Source organism: Phaseolus vulgaris, chromosome 1, assembly GCF_000499845.2.
Source record: "Phaseolus vulgaris cultivar G19833 chromosome 1, P. vulgaris v2.0, whole genome shotgun sequence".
Classification (NCBI taxonomy): domain Eukaryota; kingdom Viridiplantae; phylum Streptophyta; class Magnoliopsida; order Fabales; family Fabaceae; genus Phaseolus; species Phaseolus vulgaris.
Window position 1 is genome coordinate 21,148,666 of NC_023759.2, and position 26,804 is coordinate 21,175,469.

Sequence of the window (26,804 nt, forward strand, 5' to 3'; positions counted from 1 at the left end):
ATTATGAATTGTGGTGCATAAGAATAAAGTTCTTTGTTAATTTTATAGATAAGAAAATCTGGGAGGTGATTACAAATAGTTATCTCATGCCTATATCTGAAATTGTTTCTTTTGAAATAGAACATCTTGATTGTGTAGCCATGAACATCATTGTATTGCACTTGATTCTAATGAATTGCTCAAGGTTTCAAAATGCAGTTCTGCCAAAGAAATGTGGAATATCCTTGAAGAGTGTCACAAGAATCCAAGGAGTGCCTTGATGGACAAAGGAGAATCTACTGCTGAATCTTTCTCTTCATTATCCAGAAAGGAGGATTGTCTTATGACAAAAGGAGAATCAGAATCCAGTCAAGTAAGTACAACCTCTTCTAATAAGTGTGAAAGTTATTTCCAATTGCTTGATGCTTTCCATGAAGCTCATGAAGAAGCAAAGAGGTTAACTTTTTCAAATAACCGATTGAAATTTGAAAACAACAAGTTGAAAATTAAAATCAAAGCTTTGGAAAATGATTTGAGTAATACAAATGTTGATTTCGAAAATCTTGAACTGATTTATAAAAACTCTTCCTGCAATTGTGATTCAAGTTGCTGTAAAAATTGTAAAACCCTTCAAGAAAAAGTTTTATACCTTGTGAAAACTATTGATATTATTTCTAAAGGGAAATCAAATTTTGAGAATGTTTTAGCTTCTCAACAGTGTGTCCTTGGGAAATCAGGTTTGGGTTTTAACAAACAAATAAAAAACTTTAGCTTTTCAGAATCTTTTTCAAACCTTACAAAAATCAATCGGTTCAAAGTACGAAACAACCGGTTGTTTGTTTCTACTGCATGAAAAAGGGACATTCTGTTAGATTCTATAAAATAAGAAAAGCTTTTATTCCCAAAGGTATTTTAAAATGGGTGCCTAAGATTTTGAAGGTTCCTAAGGTTGTAACTAACATCATTGGACCCAAATTCATAAGGGGAACAAATCTTGATTCTTAATCTTTTCTTGTAGGTATCCTTGGCAGCCAAGAATTACTTTTGTGCTTTAAGAATGACTGCTAAAAGGAAAAGATACAAGAGACTCTGTATTCATAATGGAGAATATGTTGAAACTGGTTTTCATGGGTGCAAGTTCTTGTGTTAGAACTGCTGTTATGATTTTTAGAACTGTCTGTCAAAATCTTTACAAGTGTTCTTAAAAAGAATAGTTCTTATCTCTCTTTCTTGCTTAAACAATCGATCAGAAGTTCAATTCTTTGTTTCTACAATGTGTTACTGATTTGTATATGCCATATATTATTCAAATGATCTGTATCTTAATTTGTATGTGTTTTTCGGACTTTGGTGAAGGATCTGGATTTCACTTATTCAAAGTCCCTGTCACAAAAAATCAACCGGTTGATTTTGCGAAACAACCAATTGTTTTAGTCCTGACAGTAATGTTGTGCTTTCTATTTTGATTCTATGTGATTTGTTTTGATTCTCTGATCTGACCCAGTATTACTTATGGTCAATAATTCATTTATTACAATGTTGAACATCGTTTCTCTATGCAGTTACAACCTTTTAAAGAATATATTCTTCCTTGTATTGGAAATCAAAATTCTTTAATGCTTGGTCAAGGGTTGCATGTGTTTTCTGTACCTTCTGGTGGGGTCTGACGAAAATAGCTTTATGGTCATTGAATTGATTATTTTCTGTTTGAATTTACCTCACTAAATTCCAAAATTCTTGATTGATATTTCAAAATATTTGGTTATAAATTCAAAACAACTGGTTGTTCTTTCTCACAACAAAAATAACCAATTGTTCTTCCTATTTTCTCTGTACTAACTTGTTCTGCAGATTGCTCGCAAGACATGGAATCAACTCCTCCCTCCTCAAAGAAAATGAAGACTAGAGCAATGAGAAGGAGTGGAAAACTGGAGAGTTGGTTCTCAAGTGATCCATATTTGATAACAAATACCTACATGAAACAAGTAGGAAAGTAATCAATACACCAAAAGTTGTCTTCTTCAACTGGCTGAAGGAACAAAAAATAATGGAAGTGAGGAGATTGCTGAAGGAACAACTGCTTAGACGCTTTCTGGAGCTATCTGGAAACATCTATCCAGATCTGGTAAGGGTTTTCTACACCAATCTACAATTCAATGGTGATATACTTGTGTCTCATGTGAAAGGAGTACATTTGGAAATCACAAATGAAGTCTGGACAGCCATGACTGGCCTGAAGTACTCTGTGCTTAAGATTAATAGAGGTAACACTGGAGTTGATGATGAATTCAACAAAATGCAATTTTACAAAAATTGTCTCCAAAATCCACAAGCTAGAGTAACAAAGTTTGGTGTTGGAGGCTTAAAATTGAATGAAAGCTTGGTAGCTTTCATTGTCTCATGGATCCTAACTCCAAGGGGCAACTGTTCCCGCCGGTTGACCAGGGTCATTTTTATGCGTGGCTTGTCCTCGCGAGCTAGGGCACCTTCGTTCTGCTTCGTCTGTGAGTACCTGAAAAGAATTGAACAAAGGGGCGCCCTCGTGGCCGTTTGCTCTCCGACGATCAAGTTAGCTAGCGAGAAACATCAAAGGTGACACACCTCTGTATCGGAACACCGTGACTGGATGCTCTGAAGATGGTCGAAAATACTGAGTGGCTAATACTGTGTGCCCTAATTGCCTGTGCGCACAGTGGGTGCGCCGTGAAACAACTAGGGTTTTTTGTGACTCTGTGAGAATTAGGTCAAAACTCCCCCCCTTTCAAACGTCCCAAGGCCCCTTTTTATACACCTCTCGCATTTAAAGCGCGTTAAAGCACATTGAAAGCATATAAAAATATCCCTTGAAACGTTTGAAACTTAACTGAATTAACGCGTACCTTAGCGAACTTTTAGGAAAGCCTTGATGTTTTCAGTGCTTATTGCCACGTGTTCTTCTGACTTGATCGCTGCTCTACACAGAGGGCCTCACAGCGCCGTAACCCAACTTAGGGTTATCCCATTGTGTGAGTCCTCTTTCCTCAAAGTGCATCTGGCGCAGGGGGTGACTTTCTGAGTGCCAACTCATGCGCCCCAGCCTCTAGTCATTCGCCCTGGGAGTGTATCTACCCTTCTCTCGTACCATGCACGTGGTTCTCCCCTGGGCGTGGCCCTTTCATGGGTCGTATCGGCCCCAGGGTCTCCCAGCGGTTACAAGGGTACTTCACAAGTCAGGTTACTCCCTTCTGGTACTAGAATTATGGCCTTGAGGCCACCTTTCTCTTCTCTTTATTACTGTCCTGAGGTACTGAGGCTTCTCGCGGTGTCGCCCCCTCCACGGTCTTTCCTACCCATGGGTATCGGGGGGTGATACCTTCGATGCCTTAACTTGGCGACGCCTCATTTTGGCGACACCTACACCTTGGCGACGCCCTACCTTGTCGACGCCTCAAGTGGTCAATTCGTTGACTTTCTTCCTTGGGTCCCTTGAGGGGCCCCACCATATGTTGACTTTTGACTTTGACTTTGGTCAACGCCCGGGGACGGGACGGTACACAAGCCCTCCAGTCTTGAGCTGACACTTGTTTCAGCAAAAAGATTAAGGTCTCGCCCTAGTATCTACGTGGCATTCCTACTGACGTGACATTCCTTTGATCAGTTGACGTGACGCTCTCTGAGCGTCTGACGCGACATTTTCTGCACCAGAGTGTGACGGCTTAAGTTGTGCTTTAATCTTTCGACACGTGGCGCGATCCAACGGCTGAGGATGAGCGTCGTTTGCGCTTCCATGTTAACGTTATAACCTTTCGAAATTGCGCGCTCAAGGCACTGTTCCATCACTTTTCGTATTCTCTGCACTGTTCATCTTCTCAGAGTTTCCTCTGCGATCTCTGCTCTCTCTCTTCGCATTCTCGACCTTTACCATCTCAAACACTCAAAGGTATGATTTTTCTTTCTTGTTTATTCTCGCCCATTACTGCATTAATCTCATAACTGCCTGGGTCTGTCTATGTTTCTGCATCTCTTGTATTCCCTTCCTCATTTCTCTGTTCCTCCCTTCCTGAACTTCTCGCATGGGTAGGGGTTTTCTTAGGGTTTCTTTCCCCTTTTCTTCCTTACCTTACTTGCTGAACCCTTTTCTCTTCTTCATTCTTCAGTTTCTTCATCAATGGCACGTACCAAAACAACGACCAACCCTCCACCCCAGAGTCAACCATAGGGCCCTTTACCCATGGGCTCCAGACGAACTGCTCGACGAGTACTCGAGCTTGGTCTCCACAAAAGCTTGGAGGGATCTTGTAGGAGAGTCAAGCGCCTACAACCATCGCGCCTTCACGAAGAGGCATGATGACGACATTGCAGTGCTCCCTTGTACCTTAGGGGAGCCTGTGTGTGGGGATGAGCGGGCCAACAACGGGGTCCCCTTCTTCTATTTCTATCAGGTGGTCTTCAAGCGTATAGGAATGCGCTTGCCCTTCTCCAGGTTTGAGAGGGAATTGCTAACGGAGATCAATATTGCCCCAGCCCAGCTGCATCCGAACGGCTGGGCCTTCGTCAAGGCCTTTGACATACTGTGCGGGTTCTTCGGGTGCGCACCTTCTGTTGACATCTTCCTTGATTTCTTCGAAGTGAAGAAACAGGGGAAGAGCCTCTGGGTGAGCCTCAACAACATCCCTGGAAGGGTCCTCCTGACCCTATTCCAGCAATCTTTCAAGGGGTGGAAGGGCAAATTCTTCAAGGTTTGCTGCTCCGATTTCGACCCCTCCGCCCTTGACGGCTTTCCCCTGTACTGGGTGAAGGAGGTGAAGACCGTGAAACCCAAATCCCTGGACGAGTTACCCTCGAATGATCGAGAGGCTTGTCAAATTCTGACTAGCGCGAGGAGCTTCGACACCGCACCCTGATAAGCCTAGAGTAAAACCCTGAGGCTCTAGCCACATACATAAGTACGAGAGCTTCCCCTTATAACCTTCTATTTTCTGCTTCTGCTTGGTTCTTGCTTGATGTACGATTTTTCTGTTCCTTTGGTGTAGTAACCTAGCTTGTGCCTAACTTTTACTATGTTTATCTTCTTGGTGCAGATTCTAAAATGGATAGGCAACGAACGTTGAGGCTGGCTCTTGCCCTGAAATCCAAGGACGGGGCTTCGGCATCGCTCCTTCCAACCTCTGCTGCCCCCCCATCTTCCCCCAACCTTCACCCTCAATCTGCCACGACACCATCAACTCCACCAACCCAACACTCTCCTAGCCAACCTCCAAGCTCGCCACCTCCCATCGCGGCCATCCCCCTTGCCCTGGTCGGGGCTGCTACTTCAGCCCCCCTTGACAAAGGGAAGAGGGTAGTGGAGGTGGTCTCTGATGATGAAGACTCCGCTGGGGGGCAAGTCTTCAAACGACAAAGAACTCAACATGCCCCTCAGACAGTCACTTCTGCTACCTCTTCCTCGCATGGGGCTGAGTCTTTGAGGGAGGACCCTCCAAGCGCCACTTCTTGATATGAATCCAATAGCACAATATGAATGATTCTTGACGTTCTTAGGAATCATCTTGAGTTGGATATGAGATAGGCACTTTAAGATAGAATTGGATCAAGGTTCTATGATCAAGAACTCACCAAGACTAGTACCAAAACCCAAACTCATATGGAAGTTCCATGTATTGTCAAATTGAACCGAACAAATTGATTGAAAAGGCAAAGGCACCGAATAAAAATGTGTAAGAACTGAATTGCACCGAACAATTAAGCTAGAAAAGGAAGAAGAACCAAAGATGAATAGCAGAATTAAAATGACCGAAGCAAAACGGCAAGGAATTGAAAATGCCGAACAGAAAAAGCTAAGAAGCAAGCTAAGACATGAATATAACAAGAGAAGGAAGGAAGGAGAAGAGAAAGCTCATGAAGATGGAGGAATGGTTGGATGATCACGCCACTTAGAGGATGGTGACTCCAAGATGAGTGTGCAAGCCGCCACTTGAGGTAACCATAGAACTCTCAAGATAAGACTAAGTGAGGAAGGCACAAAGCTCTCCAATTGCTCTCTCAAAAATTGAGTATAGTTTCTCTAATCAAAATTCAAATCTGAATTGTACAAGCTAAGCACCTTTATTTATAGCCTAGAGGTGCTGAAAAATAGGTGGGAAATTTCAAATAAAACTCATTTGAAATTCCCACAAAAAACAAGTCACATGGGAGGTGTGACCTTTTTTTACTATGACACCTCCTAAAAACTACACCTACACCACTCTCCTAAGTCACAAGGACAATGTGACTTTATTTTACATTTTCACACTCCTTTATTTAATAACCACACCTCCTAAAAGTATACAAGAGTATTTCAAAGCTTGGCCTTGCCCCTCATGGGATGGACTTGGGCTCTTTGGGCTTTGGCCTTCTTGGGCTTGGGCTTGGGCTTTGGGCTTGGGCCTCATCTTTATTTTATGTCTTCTTTTAATTTTGAGAAGACTAGAAGGAAGAACTTCAAATGTGAGGGTGGATGTCCTCTTCCTCCATTAATAAAAGCCTCATTTATTTGATTCTCATCACTTCTCCTCCTCAACCGATGAATCTGGAGGGAGGGGTCGAAACTGAGCCCACAAGCGTTCCTCCACCTGCCCCAAAACTCCCTCTTCCCATGCAAGATTCATTAAGGGTTTCTTGGGTAGGGCGTCCCCACGTGGTCAAGCTGAAGGGCCCCAGAGGGAAAGTCTATATTACTACATGGGTGCCTTCATGTCCTGCGCCCACTCCTGGCACACGCAGGCCAGGGCTAAGGCTGTCAAAGCCTCTGCCTTCCAAGCGCTGGAGAAGGAAGTTGCCTCCCTAAAGGAGGAGAAGGAGAGGCTAGCCACCCACTGGGGGCGTCCGGAGGACGCATACAAGACTTTTTGAAGGTGGCGCAGAAAGCGAAAGAGGAGGCCAACAAACGGTTGCACGAGGTGTCTCAAGCCAACGCTGAGCACCTCAACCAGGTGGTGCCCCTTCGAGTGAAGATCGCTGATCTCGAGGAGGCAGCCAAGACCTCTGAGGCGCAGCAGAAAAACTTGAAAACCAGTGTATTGATTGGGAGCAAACACTGGGGAAAACCGAAGCTGCACTCGAGGAAAAGACTGGTGAGTGCTCCCGATTGGTCAGTGAGAACGCCACCCTCCAAGCCAAGGTCTAGATATTGATGGTTACTTTGGCCTCCAAAGACCAAGAATTGACCACTCAAGCCGCCCACTTCAAGGTTGCGGAGGAAAAACTGATAGGGGAGTCTGCCTCCAGTTTCGCTGAAGGGTTTGCAGAGGCTCTTGTTCAAGCTGTCTGTGTGAACCCTGGCATCAACGTCTCTGGGTGTAGCCCCCTTAACGAAGTGGTCGATGGCAAGCTTGTGCCTTTGGAGGGCTCCAAGGAATAGCCTATACTCTGTGCTTCAACAGAATCATTTGATAGTTACTCTTTGCTTAACTTGTAATTATCACGAACCTTACTTGTAATTATAACTTTTGAATTTGCTTAAATGTTATCTGCCTTCAACTCTTCTTGCGCTTTATCTGCTTTTGTTTTCTTTTCTCTATCAAAGGCATAATTGGTACCTGCCTTCGATGCATTTCTTTGTTGCTTCGCCTTTTAACTCTTTAGGTAGCACATGTCTCCCCCTCTTGTTCTTTCTTCTTAAGGTGTGAGGCACATCATTCTCTTGGCCCTTTCGCTCAGAACCTCGCTTGGCCTTCGTATCTGTAAGGAGTCCTCCTCATGAAGGCGTCGCCTGCCTGGTCATTGCCCAAAGGCAAAGGAGGATTTTACCTTTGCGTATTTTTCTTGTCTCTAATGACTCGCGCTTTTACGCCTCTTCTTCCTAATCCTTGAATTTCTTTCTCCCTCTGAACTTGTAAAATCTTCACCTTCTTCTTACTTACCTTTCCTGGGCCCGAGGCACTCGTAGCTGAAGGCGGTACTGACTTTCTCATCGCTTTAGGATGAAAAGGGGAGTCTTTTCTTTTTTGGCCTCGACATCGCTCGAAGGCGTGGAGGACTTATCCTACCTGTACTGGGTGTCTACGCTCGAGGAGAGACCTGCTCTGGGCGTCCCCAGCGTGTCTAAACACTTGGGACAAAAGTTGCGCTCTGGTGCCCACGCCCATGGAGAGGCCTACATAACAGTGTCGTATCATCCATGGGGTGTCTAAATACCAGTGCAACTTAGCCCTTATCTCTTCGCACTTGGTGCCCACGCCTGAGGAAGGCCCACTACAGCAGCGCCGTATCATCCTCAGGGTGTCTGAAAACACCAAGGCGAAGTGCTCTAAACATCAGACGCTAGGGCTAGTTGTTCCTACCTGAGGAGGGGGCGTCCCGAAGGAATCCCTTAACCCCTGCTAAGGGACTAGGCACCCAGGTTTTAGCCTACGCCTAACGTCTGATACCGGGGCTAGCTATTCATACCTAAGGAGGGGGTGTCCCGTAGGATTCCCTTAACCCCTGATCAAGGACTAGGCACCTGGATTTTTTTAACTTATGTCTAACATCTGGTACCGGGGCTAGCTATTCATACCAGAGGAGGGGGTGTCCCGTGGAATTCCCTTAACCCCTGCTCAAGGACTAGGCATCCAGATTTTTAACTTATACAGAACATACCTGTTATCTTGCTTTGCATCTGACCTTCGCTCCTTTATCTGGCGATGCCTACTTCTGGCGACGCGTTATCTTGGCGACGCCTCATCTCGGCGACGCCTCATCTTGGCGACGCCTGATCTTGGCGACGCCTCATCTTGGCGACACCTCATCTTGGCGACACCTTATCTCGGCGACGCCTCATCTTGGCGACGCCTTGAATCTTTGTCTTTGTTTCTTTGATCTTTGATCTTACATGAAAGGGAAAAACTAAGGCAGGAATATCTTAAACTTCTCTTTTCTTTATTTGGGTGACCTCGTTAAAAAATCCCGGGAGGGAAAAAGAGTGTCCCCTTTACAAAATTTCAACTGAAATAAAACTTTAAATTCGCCGCATTCCAACTACGTGGGATGGGGCCTCCTTCTAGAGTCTCTAACTTATACGAACCATTCCCTTTGGCTTTGATTACTCTGAACGGTCCAGTCCACTTGGGAGACAACTTGTTTTCCAACTCGGGTGAGCCTTCCTCATGCCCACGCCCCTTTAGCTTTCTCTAATCTGCGTTTCAAACCTTTCAACAAAACTTTATTCGCTGACTCAACCTGCCCATTCGTTTGGGGGTGTTCGACTGATGCAAACACCTGCTTGATTCCTACTTTTGTACACAACTTCCCCAACCGTTGGCTCGCGAACTGGGTGCCATTGTCTGAAATAAGACGCCTCAGCACCCCAAAACGACACATAACGTTCTTCCAAACAAAGTGATGTACCTTGTGCGCAGTGATCTGTGCCACTGGTTCTGCCTCTATCCACTTGGTGTAGTATTCGATGACAACGATCAAGTACTTCATCTGTCTTATCGCCAATGGGAACGGGCCTAAGATATCAATTCCCCAAGTATGGAAGGGCCATGGGCTGTATATGGATCTAAGTTCCTCTGGCGGCGCCTTGTGCCAATCAGCGTGCATTTGACACTGCTTGCAACGCTGGGCGTATCGCACGCAGTCCTCTCTTATTGTTGGCCAGAAAAACCCTGCGCGTATTACGTTGGATGCCAAGGATCTTCCTCCCACGTGGCTCCCATAAATACCTTCGTGGAGTTCAACCATTATCCTGGTGCACTCGTCGCCACTTACGCACGTCAAGATAGGGTGCGTAAACCCGTGTCTGAATAATATCCCATCCACTAAGGTGTACCTTGCGGCGTTCCTCTTGATCTTCTTGCCCTCTTCTGGTTCCGCTGGGAGGATTCCATCCGCTAGGTATCGTTTGTAAGGGGTCATCCATGTGTCGCCTTCCTCCAAAGCACATACCTGTACACCCTTTTCTTCTTCTGGCGAGGTCGCGTAAGTACTGATGCAGGGTGCCCTCGCCGTATCTTGACTCAAAGAGCGATGGTTCCTTGGCTTTCCTCTTGCTGTACTAACGTGAAGAACATCCTCCCTGTTGTCTGTAACAAACTTTCGCGGCGTTTTGAGGGTCTCTTGGATTACAGTCCTCTACCTTCCCCCCTTGCCCGAGCTGGCCAGCTTGACAAGCAGGTCAACTCTGGCATTCTGCTCCCTAGGGACGTGCACCAGCTCAAACGCAGCGAAGGCTCTCTTCAACACCTCGACTTACCTCAAGTATGCGACCATCTGTGGATCCTTTGCCTGATACTCCCCCGTTACTTGCCCTGTGACCAATTGTGATTCACTCTTTGCCAAAAGGCTCTGAGCACCCATTTCTTTAGCCAAAAGCATCCCAGCAATCAACGCCTCGTACTCCGCCTGGTTATTGCTCGCTTTGAAGGCGAAGCGTAAAGCTTGCTCGATCAACACTCCATTAGGCCCCTCCAAGATTATTCCAGCGCCCCTCCCTTGCTGGTTGGAAGATCCATCCACTGAGAGAATCCACTGTGACCCTAACTCCACCTCTTGAGGGTCTCCTCCTGGTGAGAGCTCTGCCACGAAGTCAGCATAGACTTTCCCTTTGATGGACCCCCTGGGTTCACACTGGATATCAAACTCTGACAGCTCTACCGCCCAACGAACCATCCTCCCTGCTACATCTGGCTTTTGAAGTACTTTCTAGATGGGGAGGTTTGTCATCACCACCACTGTGAAGCTGTGGAAATAGTGGCGTAGCCTTCGGGCTGAGAACACCACTGCTAGTGCCGCCTTCTCTAGTGACTGGTACCTCAATTCTGGGCCTTGCAAGGCCTTGCTTATGAAGTAAATGGGCTTCTGCACTTAGTCTTGCTCCTGGACCAGCACAGAACTAATGGCCCACTCTGTTACCGCAAAGTATAATCGGAGGGGGACGCTTACTTGTGGCTTGCAAAGCACCGGTGGCGTCGCCAAGTACTCCTTCAACTTGAGGAACGCTGTTTCACACTCATCCGTCCATGCAAAACGGCTATTCCTCTTGAGGCATTGGAAATAAGGGTGGCCTTTCTCCCCTCCAGCAGAAACAAACCTAGACAAAGCTGCCATCCTCCCAGTCAATTGCTGAACTTCTTTAACTGAGGTTGGGCTCCTCATGGCTATAATAGCTGCACACTTATCAGGGTTCGCCTTTATTCCCCTTTCAGTGAGCATAAATCCCAAGAACTGCCCTGCTTCCACGCCAAAAATGCACTTTTCTGGGTTTAATTTGAGGCGATACTTTGATATGGTAGCAAACAGCTCTTCCAGATCCGCTACGTGCTGCCCTCTCTCGTTACCACCATGTCATCTACGTAGGCCTGCACGTTCCTTCCCAGCATGGGTGCAAGGACCTTGTCAATCAGCCTCTGGTAGGTGGCGCCTGCATTTTTCAACCCAAATGGCATCACTTTGTAATAGTAACTGTTCGTCTCCGTCATGAACGTCGTTTTGCTCTCATCCCTGGGATGCCTCTTGATCTGATTGTAACCTGAGAATGCATCCAAGAAACTCAGCATCTTGCAGCCCGAGGCGCTATCCACTAATGCGCCGATGTTGGGCAGTGGGTACGAATCTTTGGGGCATGCCTTGTTGAGATATGTGAAGTCAACGCACATCCTCCATTTCCCATTCGCCTTCTTCACTAGAACTACGTTGGCCAACCACTCAGGGTATTGTATCTCCCTGATGTGCCCAGCACTTAGCAGCTTCTGCGTCTCTTCCTTCACGACGAGGCATCGTTCTTCGTTGAACTTCCTCCTTCTTTGTCGCAAAGGCGAACCTTGGCGTCCATGGTAAGATGGTGGCACAAAAAATCTGGGTTGATGCCTGACATGTCCATTGCAATCCACGCAAATGCATCTAGGTGGCGCAAGATCACCGCAACTACCTCTTCTCGTTCTTCTAGGCTCAAGAAGCGTCCTAATCTGAACACCTTACCCCCTATCTGTCTTTCCACCATGTTGTCTACTGGTTGGGGTTGCTCACTCTGCACGTTCTCTGAGCGGGATTCATTCATGGAGTCCTCTTCTATTGGCGTCGCCCTATCAGATGCATCGGGCATCGCCTCCTTTGTCTCTTCATCCGTGGGCGAGGCCTCTCCGTATACTTCTTCCATTGGCGAGGCGTCACCGTATCTCTCTTCTGTGCGTGCATCTTCTATAGGCGTCGCCCCTGCAGGTATGGCCTCGACAGGCGTGGACTCTGCGGGCGTCGCCTCTTGCACTAGTTCTAACTCTACTCGCGAATCTGAAACTTGTGGTCGTTCAATCACCATGACCATGCCTCTCTTCGTTTTCAGGCTATTTTCATAGCACTTACAGGCCTCTTCGTGATCTGACATGATTACGATTACTTTTCCACTAAGATCTGGTAGCTTCATCTTCATGTGGCGTGTGGAGGACACTGCCCTTAATCTATTCAAGGCAGGTCTGCCTAACAAGATGTTGTAGGCTGAGTTGGCGTTAACCACCAAGTACCGGATGCTCTCAGTGTGTGACGCCGCTCCATCAGTGAATGTCGTCCTCAGCTCCAGGTAGCCACGTACCTCCATTGGGTTATCTGCAAACCTGTACAAGCATCCAGTGTAGGGTCTCAGCAGGTCAGAGGATAACTGTAGCTTGTTGAAGGTCGACCAAAACATGACGTCTGTAGAACTACCCTGGTCGAAGAGAACCCTATGTACCTTTCTTCCCGCTATGACTATTGAAATGACCATGGGGTCATTATCGTGTGGGACGACATCCCGCAGGTCAGCCCTTGTGAAAACGAGGTCTGACTCCCACGGGTCATCCGGAAATTCCTCAGCAACTGAACTTACTGACCTCACATATTTCTTACGTTGAGAGGCAGTGGGTCCTCCTCCGGAAAAGCCGCCAGAAATGGTGTGTACTTCTCCGTGAGTCGGCATTTCGTGCGCTTGACCTTCCTCTGGTGTCGCCATGGCTGTGGTTGTAGTAGACCCAGCGAGATAATCTTTTTGGAAACCATTCTTCACAAGCTCATCCAACTGATAGCCCAGCGCTAAGCAGTTGTTAATATGGTGCCCGAATGCTTCGTGAAATTCGCAACATGATTCTTTGTGAGGTCCCAACACTTGGTCAAACTTCACCGGTGGCCTCAACCTGTCAGCTATGTTGGGCACAACGATGAGGTCTTTAAGTTCCACCACAAAATTGTGCCTTAGAGGTCTATTTCCCTCTCTCCTTCCTTCTGCTTGACCCCTAGGCTGGGTCCTCCTTGCCTCGTAGGTGCGCTTCCTGTCTTGGTTCTTTTTTCTGTGGTGGCTTCGTGGACCTTAGCAGGTTGTGTGCGCATTTGCGCTCTTGGGCGTGTGGGTGCAGCATTCGTGCACTTCTTGTATGCTTCACCCTTAGAGGCAATGTGTTCTACCGCCCGACGCCTTACATCAGCAAAAGTCTTGGGGCGGCTGCGATTGAGTGACTTGCTGAAAGACCCAGGACACACCCATTTCCTGAATGCGTACACAATCATGGGTTCGTCTATGGTACCCACCTTCACCACCTGCGCCCCGAAGCGGCTGATGTACTCTTTCAGGGTCTCACCTTGATATTGCTTCACGTCGAATAGGTCGTATGAAACTAGGGGTGGGGCCCTGTTGGCTAGATACTGCTCTCTGAATAGCCGCGAGAGCTGTGTGAAAGACGTGATGTGACCCTTTGGGAGGTTGATGAACCAATCCATGGCCATCCCAATCAAAGTGCTCATGAAGAGCTTGCACCTTACGGCATCAGAACCGCCTACCAGCATCATCTGCGTGTGGAACGCAGTGAGGTGCGCCTCAGAGTCCTCCATCCCTGTGAAGGTTACTTTGGGCCCCGTGAATGTGTTGGGGATTGCTGTCTCTAGGATCGCCTGTGAGAATGGCGTTGAGAATTCTCTTGGTAGGGTGGCAGTCTCAGGCTCGTCTACGTCGCGCCATCCGCGGCGTAGTTCCTCGTTGGCGCGGTGGAGCTCATCGTTTCTCGCCTGAGATGCTGCCATTGCTTCTTGCAACCCTTGCATCATGCCCATGAGTTGTTGCATGGTCATCTCTTCACTCCTAGCGCGTGCGGGTCTCATGTTCGTGTTTTCTTGAAGCCTCCTTGACTATCTGCGATTTGAGAACTGGAATTGGGTTGGAAACTGCAACTGGAACTGGAAAATTGTGTGATGGGACTGACGTTTTATATCGGCCCCACGGTGGGTGATGTGATTCCACTAGCACAATTAGAATGATTCTTGACATTCTTAGGAATCATCTTGAGTTGGTTAAGAGCTAGGCACTTTATCATAGAAATGGATCAAGGTTTTATGAATAAGAACTCACCAAAACTAGTGCCAAAACACAAACTCATATAGAAGATCCAATTATTGTCAAATTGAACCAACAAAAAGAGGTAAAACTTAAATCCACCGAATAGAATTGGAAGGGAAGCAAACTGAACCGAACAAAATGTAAAAGAAAGGCATAGCACTGAAAATACTTGCTGGAAAAAGAAAAGTACCAAACCAAACACAAAGAAGAATAAGAACAGCTGCTGGAAAACTTAAAAACCGAACCAAAAACAACAAAGAAACAAGCTAAGACAAGGAATTAACAAAGAAGAAAGGAAGGAGAAGAGAATTGCTCATGAAGATGGATGAATGATGAATGATCACGCCACTAGAAGTGTGGTTGCTCCTAGATGAGTGTGCTGCCGTCACTTGAGGACACCATGGATCCTTCAAGATAAGACTAGAGAAGAAGGCTCAAAAGCTCTCCAATGCTCACTCCAATTTTGAGTATAGTTTCTTTAGATAAATTCCAATCTGAATTTTACAAAGAGAGCACCTCTATTTATAGCCTAAGGTGCTGAAATGCAAGCAACACAAATTCAAAAATTCCCTCCTAAGAGACATCTAGAATCGGCGCCAAAACCCAAGCATGAGGAAGGTGTGACTCCTTCCTTCACTTTGGCACCTCCAAATTCTACTTCTACACCTATCTACTAACACACACCCCCTAAAGCTCCTAATTAAAGACTAAAAGATGCTATAACAATAGAGGTTTCTAATGTTTCCCTCTAAGCACCTTCAACTAAAGAAATTACAAAAAGAGAAAATAAATGTCCCCTAGCTCCTAAAGCTTTGAACATGCTTCTTGTAAGCCTTTGAGGTGGGCTTTGACCTCTATGGGCGTCCTCCATTTGTGCCTCTACCTCTTCTTGATCTTGTTGATTGGCCTCCATGTTCTCTTGATCTTGATCTCCATCAGTGGGCGCCAAATGTTCCCGCCGGTTGACCAGGGTCGTTTTTATGCGTGGCTTGTCCTCGCGAGCTAGGGCACCTTCGTTCTACTCTGTCTGTGAGTACCTGAAAAGAAGTGAACAAAGGGGCGCCCTCGCGGCCGTTTGCACTCCGACGATCAAGTCAACTAGCGAGAAACATCAAAGGTGACACACCTCCGTATTGGAACACCGTGACTGGATACTCTGAGCATGGTCGAAAATACTGAGTGGCTAATACTGTGTGCCCTAATTGCCTTTGCGCACAGTGGGTGCGCCGTGAAACAACTAGGGTTTTTTGTGACTCTGTGAGAATTAGGTCAAAACTCCCCCCCTTTCAAACGTCCCAAGGCCCTTTCTTATACACCTCTCTCATTTAAAGCGCGTTAAAGCGCATTGAAAGCGTATAAAAATATCCCTTGAAACGTTTGAAACTTAACTGAATTAACGCGTACCTTAGCGAACTTTTTGGAAAGCCTTGATGTTTTCAGTGCTTATTGCCATGTGTTCTTCTGACTTGATCGCTGCTCTACACAGAGGGCCTCACAGCGCCGTAACCCAACTTAGGGTTATCCCATTGTGTGAGTCCTCTTTCCTCAAAGTGCATCCGGCGCAGGGGGTGACTTTCTGAGTGCCAACTCATGCGCCCCAGCCTCTAGTCATTCGCCCTGGGAGTGTATCTACCCTTCTCTTGTACCATGCACGTGGTTCTCCCCTGGGCGTGGCCCTTTCATGGGTCATATCGGCCCCAGGGTCTCCCAGCGGTGGCATGGGTACTTCACAAGTCAGGTTACTCCCTACTGGTACTAGAACTATGGCCTTGAAGCCACCTTTCTCTTCTCTTTATTACTGTCCTGAGGTACTGAGGCTTCTCGTGGTGTCGCCCCCTCCACGGTCTTTCCTACCCATGGGTATCGGGGGTGATACCGTCGATGCCTTAACTTGGCAACGCCTCCTTTTGGCGACGCCTACACTTGGCAACGGCTCCTCTTGGCGACGCCTACATCTGGCGACGCCTCAAGTGGTCAATTCGTTGACTTTCTTCTTTGGGTCCCTTGAGGGGCCCCACCATATGTTGACTTTTGACTTTGACTTTGACTTTGGTCAACGCCCGACGGGACGGTACAACAACAATCATTCAACATTATCAGAAGAAGCCTTGGTTCTTATCTACTACATTATGAACAAAATCAAGCTCAACTGGATCCATATTATCAAAGATCACGTGTAGAAGGCAACAAGGTTATGTGATTTCGTTATCCTTATGCCATTTTAATTACTAAATTTCTTCAGTATTTTGAAGTGGATTTAGAAGAAGAGTTGGCTGAAGTGGTGAAGTCCTCAAGTGAGGTAAATAATGGCTCTTTAAGCAAGATGGGATTCACCAAAATCAATGGATTTTGGGTGAGCAAAAGTGGAGATCCAGTTGCATCATCTAGTGGAGTTCAAGTTGAAGATGAGGATGAAGATGCTGAGGAACCTGCTGCTGCAGAAAATGCTAGACCAACTGCTGATATTGTTGAGGAAAGGATTACTTCAATGACATCCTTTGAGAGGCTAGTAATCAACAGAATGGATAGTCTTGCTGAAAATCAGAACAATCTCCTTGAGCTGTGTCAAAACATGTTTAAGCTATTTGATGAGAAATTCCAGGGTATGGATGCACGTTTCCTAAACCTGGATGAGCAAATTGAAGTTGTACATAATCAGCTTTTTAAGCTACAGTATGGGGAAGAAGAGTAAGGCTAGATAACCTTCTTTTAAATGTTTTTTTTATCTCTATGAACAATTTATCTTTTCCTTATCCTGTGATTTGCTGAGTTTTCATGAGAAAAATGAGAAGCAACCGTTCAAGTCCAGTTGCGCCTGTTGCTGCTGAAGGCGCCGGCGCCATGACGATGGCGCAGATGGTGGAGATTATGCGTTCATTGCAGGCAACTGTGGAAGCCTCGCGCACAGAACAGGCGAGAATGCATGAGGACCTGGTCGCCTCTCGGGCCAGGAATGATGAGCTTAGTAAAGTGACTGAAGAGCTGCGTCAATCTCTTCAGGAGCAGCAAGGGCGTCCTATTGCTGAAGAGGTCGCGCATGCCCTTCGCTCAGGCGATTACTGACACGCCTATTCCTGCGAGTGTGGTACCTGTTAAGGCTGTTTTTACCGGCGTGGAGGATCCTGAGGCTCATCTCACCACGTTCCATACGCAGATGATGCTGTCAGGAGGATCAGACGCCGTGTACTGCAAGATGTTTGTGAGCACACTCTAGGGAACGGCGCTGGAATGGTTTGTGAGCCTGCCTACAGGTCACATAACCAACTTCCAACAGTTCTCGAAGATTTTCGTCGAGAAGTACATCGTGAATAAGGCACCGCCCAGGGTGTCTTACGATTTGTTTGATATAAGGCAATATCAGGGAGAGTCCCTCAGGGACTACTTGAATCGTTTTGGAGCGCAGATGGTCAGATCGCCGGCCAAAGATGAGGAAATGCTGGTCTACGCTTTTAAGAAGGGTGTGCTGCCGGGACCATTCTGCGAGGCATTGATCAGGGCTCACCTCGCCACGTTTGCTGAGGTTAGGCGACTTGCGGTGGCCCACATCGCCGACGAGAGTGAAGTCGCCGAGAAGAGAGGAAGCGTGGCTCCCGCTAGGCCGCGCGCCCAGACCAGGATCCAGCCACAGAGGGTTCTGGAGACAGCGGCGGCCAGGAGGGATCAGAGGACTCGCCATCCTTATGATCCAAGGAAAAACAAGGGCAGGGGCCAAGGTCGCCCACAACCAGCACGCCGGGAGTACAATCGCCCGCCTAAGCACAAGTTTGTCATGGGATTGGCGGACCTGATCGCCATTCCCAACATATCAGCTAGGTTGAAAGCGCCCGAGAAGGTAGGCGACAAGGTGCTGGGACCAAAGCCAGACGCCTGGTGTGAGTTTCACCAGGGCTTTGGCCATACCGTGGATTCGTGCTTGGCTTTAGGATACCAGCTCGACGATCTGGTTAAGAGCAGGTTCCTAAATGACTACTTGCTGGATAGAAGGACGGGGGGCGCGTCGAGCTCCCAACCAGCAGGTGGAGAGGCTCAGCAGCACGAGATGCCTACGCACGGGGAAATCCATACCATTGCAGGGGGTTTCTCGGGTGGTGGATGCACCGCATCACAGAGAAAGAGGTACACGAGGTCTGTGATGACGGTGGATATGTTTGAAGACCACTCGCCGGATGTGGACATTACGTTCACCAAGCAAGATCTTCGAGATGTTGTGCCTCATGACAACGACCCCATAGTAATCTCGTTGATCACAGCAGGAAGAAAGGTCCACAGGGTTCTGGTGGACCAAGGAAGCTCGGCAGACGTGATGTTCTGGCCGACTTTCACGCAGTTGGAGCTACCCCTTGACCAGCTGAGGCCCTATGGAGGGTGTTTGTATGGTTTCGCTGGCGACCAGGTGGAGGTCAGGGGGTACATAGAGTTGAGGACTACGTTTACAGATGAGGCAGGTTCGAGAACAGAGAAAATCAAATACCTTGTCGTGAACGCTCCTTCAGCATACAACATTCTGTTGGGAAGGCCCACGCTCAACAGAATAGGCGCTATACCGTCGACTCGGCACATGAAGGTGAAGTTGCTATCTATGGAGGGGGTGGTGATCACCATCAAATCCGATCAGAAAGAAGCAAAGAAGTGCTATGAGAATAGCCTGAAAAACAAGAGATCGGTGAGTTACGTGACGACCACCCCGCCTCCGGGTATGAAGCCCAGATCGACGGTAATAGAAGAGATCGCCGGAAGAGACGTGGAGATGGTGGATGCTGAGCTGGGGGAGGGGAACGCTGGTCTGGAGGAAGAAGAGGCGAGGAATCGCCCTGAGGAAGCGAGAGAGCTGGGAATCGCCAGGGCGGTGATCGCCAGAGAGACCAGGCCAAAACCCGTCGAGCAGTGGCTCGAGAGAGAGATCGGGGGAAAGATCTTCAAGCTGGGAAGATCCCTGGAGGTTGAGCTCCAGGACCAGATCGCCAAGGTGATAGAACGGCATCTGGATGCGTTTGCATGGTCCGCTTCGGACATGCCCGGGATCGATCCCGACTTCTTGTGCCATCATCTGGCGATGGACAACTTGGTGAGACCTGTGCGACAAAGGAGAAGAAAGTTCAACGAGGAGAGGAGGCAGGCGATTAGGGACGAAACACAGAAACTCCTCGCTGCAGGCCACATCAGGGATGTCCAGTACCCTGAATGGCTGGCAAATGTCGTGTTGGTGAAGAAGAGTAATGGGAAATGGCGCATGTGCGTAGATTTCACTGATCTAAACAAGGCCTGCTCAAAGGATTCATATCCTTTACCGAGCATAGACGCCCTGGTGGATAGTGCTGCAGGGTGTAAGTTGTTGAGCTTCCTGGATGCCTTCTCGGGGTATAACCAGATCAAGATGCATCCCATGGATGAAGAGAAGACTGCCTTCATGACCGAGAGATCGTGCTACTGCTACAAGGTGATGCCGTTTGGGCTTAAGAATGCGGGGCCACGTACCAGAGGTTGATGGATCGAGTACTTGCACCAATGCTGGGAAGGAATGTGCAAGCGTACGTCGATGACATGGTCGTGACCTCGCCAGAAAAAAGCAAGCACGTTGCAGACTTGGAGGAATTGTTCACGACGATCGCCAAGTTCAAGTTGAAGCTGAATCCAGAGAAGTGCATCTTTGGCGTGGAGGCTGGAAAATTCCTGGGATTCCTTTTAACTGAGAGAGGAATAGAGGCCAACCCGGATAAGTGCGCCGCCATCTTGGCAATGAGAAGCCCGGCCACTGTGAAGGAAGTACAACAACTAACAGGTCTGATGGCCGCCCTGTCTCGCTTCGTGTCAGCTAGCGGAGAGAAGGGCCATCCCTATTTCCAGTGTTTAAGGCGCAATAATAAGTTTGCCTAGACGAAGGAGTGTGAGGAAGCCTTCGTCAAGCTCAAGGAGTATCTGGCGAGCCCGCCGGTTTTGTGCAAACCGCTGATGGGAACCCCTCTCAGGTTGTATTTTGCTGTAACTGAGAAGGCAGTGAGTGCGGTGCTCGCCCAGGACCAAGATCAGGCCCAGAAGCCTATTTATTTTGTTAGTAAGGTGCTGCAGGGTCCCGAAACGAGATATCAGGCCCTGGAGAAGGCTGCGCTGGCTGTGGTATTTTCGGCGAGGAGGTTGCGCCACTATTTCCATAGCTTCACGATACTGGTGATGACCAACTTGCCCATCCATAAGGTTTTGAAGAAGCCTGACGTTGCTGGGAGGATGGTGAAGTGGGCGGTAGAGCTGTCGGAGTTTGACATTAAGTATGAGCCCCGAGGCCCGATTAAGGGGCAAATCTTCGCAGATTTCGTGGTCGAGCTCTCATCTGAGGCAACACGAGTTGAAGGGGACGATTTCCGTTGGGTGCTCTCGGTGGATGGATCGTCGAACTAGCAGGGTAGCGGTGCTGGAGTCATCTTGGAGGGGCCCAACGGCGTGCTGATCGAACAATCTTTGAGGTTTGCCTTCAAGGCCAGCAACAATCAAGCAGAGTATGAGGCGCTGATCGCCGGAATTTTGCTGGCCAAAGAGATGGGAGCCAGGGTGCTGATGGCTAAGAGTGACTCGCTGCTAGTCACGGGGCAAGTAACAGGCGAGTTCCAGGCTAAAGATCCACAAATGGCGGCTTACCTGGAGTATGTGCAGGAATTGAAGAGTTCCTTTGCCTCTTTTGAAGTGGTGCATGTGCCCAGAGAGCAGAATGCCCGAGCTGACTTGCTAGCTAAGCTCGCCAGTTCAGGTAAGGGGGGTAGGCAGAGGACGGTGATTCAAGAAACTCTGAAGACGCCGAGAGCATTTGTAGCAGATCACCTGGTTCTTCAGATAAGCAGGTCGACGGAAAAAGCGGCAAGAAGTCACAGGTCTTTAACGCAAGAAACATTGAGATCGCCGAGAATTAGAGCATGTCGAGGAGAGAAGGTGAACATGACGCAGGTCTGCGCTACCCATGAGCCAGACACCTGGATAACACAGTACAAGCGGTGCCTGGCAGATGGCCTTCTCCCGCTGGATCCGACGGAGGCTAGGAAGATAAAGAAAAATTCTAGCAGGTATACAATGATTGATGGCGAGTTGTACAGGTTTGGGTTCACTCACCCACTCCTGGAATGTGTGCATGGCGAGAAATGCACGAGGATTATGGCAGAGCTCCATGAAGGGATATGCAGAAGCCACATCGGGGGTCAAGCTCTGGCCGCAAGGACTCTCCGTGCAGGTTACTACTGGCCAAAGATAAGAGAAGATTGCAAGAGGTATGCACAGTGTTGCAAGCAATGCCAAAAGCACGCCGATTGGAACAAAGCGCCTCCCTAGGAGTTGAAGTCGATTTACAGCCCTTGGCCGTTTCATACTTGGGGAATCGACATCCTGGGACCATTCCCGCTGGCGATCAGGCAGATGAAGTACTTGGTGGTGGCGATTGAGTATTTCACCAAGTGGATCGAAGCAGAACCAGTGGCCCAGATCACCGCGCACAAGATCGAAGGTTTCGTGTGGAAGAACATTGTGTGCCGGTTTGGTGTGCCCAAGCGCCTGGTGTCGGACAATGGGACTCAGTTTGCAAGCCACCTGTTGAAGAAGCTGTGAGAAGGGGTGGGAATTCAGCAAGTGTTTGCATCCGTCGAGCACCCTCAGACAAATGGCCAAGTAGAGTCAGCTAATCGGGTGTTGCTAAGAGGCTTGAAGAGAAGGTTAGAGAAAGCCAAAGGAAGCTGGGCTGAGGAGGTACCCCGTATAGTCTGGGTGTACCACACCACCGAGCAGTCAGGAACCCATGAGACCCCGTTCAGCTTGGTCTATGGGTGTGACGCAATGATTCCAGTGGAGATCCAGGAGAGCTCGCCGAGATTCCAGAACTTCGTAGAGGAAGACTCGAATGAGGAGAGAAGGTTGAACCTGGATCTACTGGATGAGGTCAGGGAAGAGGCGAGATTAAAAGCTGAGGCGATGAAGAGAAGGATTGAACGAAGATATAACTCGAAGGTGATGCCGAGACAGTTCAGAGAGGGCGACCTGGTGATGAGGAAAGCCCACCAGTATGAGATGGAGAATAAGCTGTCGCCTAAGTGGACGGGACCGTTCAGAATAACCGAGGCGCTCGGGAACGACACCTACCGCTTAGAGACATTGGAAGGAGGGGCGATTCCTCGCACTTGGAACGCCACGCACCTCAAGTTATATTACAGTTAAGAACTTTGTAAGTAAAGACAAACACGAAGTGATATTACAATGTCTCTGTTAAAACAGTTTGAAGGGGGCACTCTTTTTTCCCTAAGGAGGGTTTTTAACGAGGCCACCCAATAAAGAGGAGTTTTCGAAGTTTAAGTTGTTTTAGATTGCATGCTTGTTGTTTTCCGAGAGTTTTGAAGAAAGACCTTGTCACTTATATGTGATTTAAGGCGAGTTAAAGATATGTTGCATGCTTTCTAAAAAGTTTCTAAGTCCTCATCGTCTTTCGGCGATCGGAGGCACCAGTTAAAAGACCTCAACGCCCCCGCGCGTTTTGAGGCGAGATAAAGACCTCCTCGCCGTCGAGCGAGTGCAGGCGAGGAAGAGTGAAAAGTCCTCAGTGTTTCTGGGGGCGAGAAGATGTAACCCCTGGGGCAATGTAGAGGCACCAGTAAAAAGTCCTCAGTGCTTCTGGGGGCGAGAAGATGTAACCCCTGGGGCAATGTAGAGGCACCAGCAAAAGTCCTCAGTGTTTCTGGGGGGGAGGAGATGTAACCCCTGGGGCAATGTAGAGGCACGATTTAAAGACCTTCTCGCCTATGAGCGAGTTCAGGCGAGTTAAAAGACCTTCTCGCCTATGAGCGAGTTCAGGCAAGATAAAATCCTTCTCGTCTCGAACGAGCTCAGGTATGGTGTAAAGGGTGGAAGAAGTTTGGAGGGTGGCTAAGGTAGGTTCGAAGAGAGCGCCTAGCCACCCGGTCTCTTGTTCTGAAGCTCGAGGAGGTAGAGAAGGATCCGAAAGGCGCCTCTACCCCCGGATAAAGGAACAATGGCCAAGGTATGAAGCCAGAAAGAAGCTGATATCGCCAAGAGTCTTTGGCGACCAGGAAAAGTTCAAACAGTGGCAAGAAAGTTAAAGACCCGTTTTGATGAAGCAGGTCGGGTTAGCGGTGTCTTAAGCCATTAGTTGAGTTAAAGTTCGTTGTTTGAAGAGTGATTTTACGCTAAGGTTCATTGCCTTGAGATTACAAGTTGTTAGAGTGATTGTTATTGGAAATCAAAGTGGTTCGAAGCAGTTAAGTATATGATCGCGCTTACGAAATCGTTAAGTTAATTTCTTGAAGCAAATTGTGCAAGGAAAGTTAAAGCAGCCAAAGAAGTTATAAGAAGAAATACAAGGACTTTATCGTTAAGTAAGTATCAGATTCAAGGTACGTGTACAGAAAAAGAAAAAGTTCATTACAATCATATGAAAGGAGAAAGCATAAAGGTAGTGGATGGGGGGGAATCAATCAGTCTTCAGCGGGAACAACCTTCCCATCCACCACCTCGTTGTTGAGGGACACCATGCTGAGATCTAGATCGGGGAACAAGCAGGCGAACTGTTCCCGGGCAGCCTCGAATCCAGCAGCAAGAATCTGGGCAGAACTCAGATTAAGTTCTTCGATCTGTTTCTTAAGTTCTTCAATCTGTTTCTTCAGCCCCTCGTTCTGCTGCTCCAGCTCTTCAACTTGCTTCTTGAGTTCTTCGATGGTTTCCTGAGCTTGAAGAAGGTCTTCAGCAACCTTCTTGGATTCTGCCTGCACCAGGCCCAGTTCAGCGGCGATCTTCCCTTTTTCTTCGTTGGCTTCGGCAAGCTTAGCCATGGTGTCGTCCCTCTCCTTCTCCACCTTTCCCAGGAAGACCTCCCGATCGGCTGACCTTTGTTCGAGTTTCTTCACCTTGGCGGCGTCAGTTTTAATCAAGGCCTCCAGGTCAGCCACTTTGACGCGATAAGGCACCAGCTTGCTCTCTAGCTCAATCTTCTCTTGAGCCAAAAGCTGCACCTTATGGCGTAGATCGGTGGCTTCCTTGCGCGCCACCCGGAGCTCGGTGCTCATTGCATCTTCTACTCGGGAGTGCTCGATCTCGGCGAGTGTCAGATTGCAAGATAACCTCTCCGCCTCAATCCTTATGGAGTTGTTCTCGGTTCGGAGTGTGAAGAGGTCATCTTGGAGCTTCCTGGTGGAGCTCTCCACAACTTTAGATATAATGGCGGGGAAATCCTCCGCCATCATCTTTAGTTTTGCTGAGAAGGGCTCCCACATCCTCGTGACCTCAAGAGAGAGGTTAGCTTGTGGAGGCACCGGGTGGGTTTGTTGTTGGTTTTCGCCGCCACCTTCTTGAGTTGGTTGCTCAGTAGGTGCTTCTTGGCGTGGTGGCGACGTCGGGGAATCAGTAATCAGAATCGGAGAGTTGTGGGCACCCTCATCCCCGATTAGTGCAACGTTTGCGGTTGAGGCATTTGAAGGAGGACCCCCTCCAGCTGATACATAAGGCGTGGAGGCGCTCGGGGGGTCCTCCATGAAGTTAGGCTCGGCGGCCTCAACCATAGGAGGCGCAGATGCCAAAGGGATCGCTTGGACTGGCGAGGCGGGAGCTGGTGGAGGAGGCAATGTTGGAGGCGGGGCAGGTGTAGATGGTGGTGTTGATGTTGGAAGAGGGGGTGGAGCAGATGGTGAAGAAGGTGCCACCCTCTTCCTCTTCGTGACGAGGCCATCCTCAGTCGCCTCGTCGTCTTCTTCTTCCTCCTCATGGACTACTTGGGGGGCTTTCCTCTTTGGTTTCCTGAGGATAAGCTTTTTGCGTTGGTTGGCGGGTTGGGCCTCAGAGGAAGTTGGGCCTTTGGGTGGCGATCTGCCCTGAGCGGCGGCGATCTCCACCACAGAGTTTGGCACGGTTTGGGAACCCGATGCCAACCCGTGGGATCGGGCGAGCGCCCTCAGTTCAGCGAGCTTGCCCTGGCCCAACATACGATCTGCATAAAGCAAAAATGCATGGGTTAGCTCAGAAAGAAAAAATAGATGCATAAGGCAGTATGCAGCGAAGCAGATAAATGGTGCAGAAAATAAAACCAAAGTCTTGCGCACAACGCACAAGACGCCCAGAAACAGTTAACAGAGGTAATGTTAAAATAAAGACTTAGACGTTGAGGTGAGTTCTAACCTATGCGAATTTCAAGTTGATCTTCGAAGAACTCGAAGCAGATGAGCGTGGTGGTGAGGAAGGTAATGTTGGCATCTGCCACACTCTTCCAGAAGAAGCAGCGGTCTTTGTCCAAAGCGCCCATGCTATCAGGACTTCTTGGCCTCCTGAAGCTGCTTTTGGACTCTTTGTTCCCCTTGTTTACCCAATACAAGGGGAAACCGTCGAGCAGAGAAGCGTCCTTGTCATTGGGGCGCACTTGGACAAACTTGCCCTTCCAGTCTTTGTAGGATTGCTGGAAGATAGAGAGGATCGACCTCCCAGCAATCCCGTTCAAGCTTACCCACAGGCGATCTCCTGGGTGCTTGGCTTCAAAAAGAAATAGGAAAACGTCCACTGACGCTGGCAGCCCCAAGTGGTCGCACATTATTTGGAAAGCCCGTACGAACGCCCAGCTGTTGGGATGGAGCTGGGCGGCGGCGATGTCGAGCTCGGTGAGAAGCTCCCTTTCAAAGCGAGTGAAGGGAAACCTAAGTTTCACCTTCTTGAACAGGGTGGTGTAGACGAAGCAGAACAACCCGCCGTTGTTCCCCTTGTCGTCGGCGCACACGGGCAGGTCGGGGGGGCAAGGTAGCACCGTCATTCTGTCGTCATGCTCCTTGTGAAACGATTGGTGAGGCTCATCCCCTTTCGTTAGTCGAAGAACCGCCCCAGCAGAGTTTACTGAGGAGGTTTCCTTCAGCAAGGTCGAGGTGGCCCATGGGTATAGTTTTTTGAAATCTGGAGAAGGCACGGAGGCTCCTCCGGCGACGGGTGGAGTGGCCTGAGCCAAGTTGGGGCGGGAGGGTGCAGGCCTCTCAGCCTGAGAAGAAGAAGCACCACGTGCTCGCGGTGGGTTGTGTGCTTGTGATAAGGGGTTTCGTGACGAAGGAGGAGGATTTGGGGTGATCTTTGAGCGAGTCATTGCGGAAGCTGCAAAGGAAGAAGAAAAGAAAAGGTGATCAGGACTCGCAGAGGCTGACTCGATCATGAACGAAGGGTGAGAAAACGAACGAACGAAGGTTCGTTGTAATGAAGACGAAGCCCTAAGTTACGAAGAAGGAGAAATAGAAAAAACAACCCACAACGTATGCACCAGACAGTTAAAGGATGATGCGAATCGGTTAAAATGCAGGAAAAACCAGCAGAAGAAGGAAAGGAAGTACCTTTTTATGATCGGAAGAGTAATGAAGGATGTTGGTGATTCAGGAGGTTGAAGAACGTTGAGAGCTTTTGCATAAGAGAGTTGGAGCGTCTGAGAATACGAAGAAAGTGATGAAACAGTGAAGAGAAATGAGTTTAAGGGTTTTTCGAAATGGGTTTGGGAAGCGCAAACGTTAACTGAAGGTAACCGTTGATG

General features: G+C 48.4%; 2 protein-coding genes across 2 annotated transcripts; both read right to left on the minus strand.

Moving 5' to 3' along the window:
- Positions 1 to 10,785: 10,785 nt before the first annotated feature.
- Positions 10,786 to 12,901, minus strand: LOC137815666 (uncharacterized). The gene is made up of 2 exons (XM_068618778.1): positions 11,713 to 12,901; positions 10,786 to 11,150 (listed from the first exon to the last, which is right to left on the minus strand). The coding sequence occupies exons 1-2, from the start codon at positions 12,899 to 12,901 to the stop codon at positions 10,786 to 10,788; spliced, it is 1,554 nt and encodes a 517-aa protein (XP_068474879.1).
- Positions 12,902 to 13,140: 239 nt separating this feature from the next.
- LOC137815667 (uncharacterized) lies at positions 13,141 to 14,040 on the minus strand. The gene has a single exon (XM_068618779.1). The coding sequence runs from the start codon at positions 14,038 to 14,040 to the stop codon at positions 13,141 to 13,143; it is 900 nt and encodes a 299-aa protein (XP_068474880.1).
- Between the last annotated feature and the right edge of the window lie 12,764 nt (positions 14,041 to 26,804).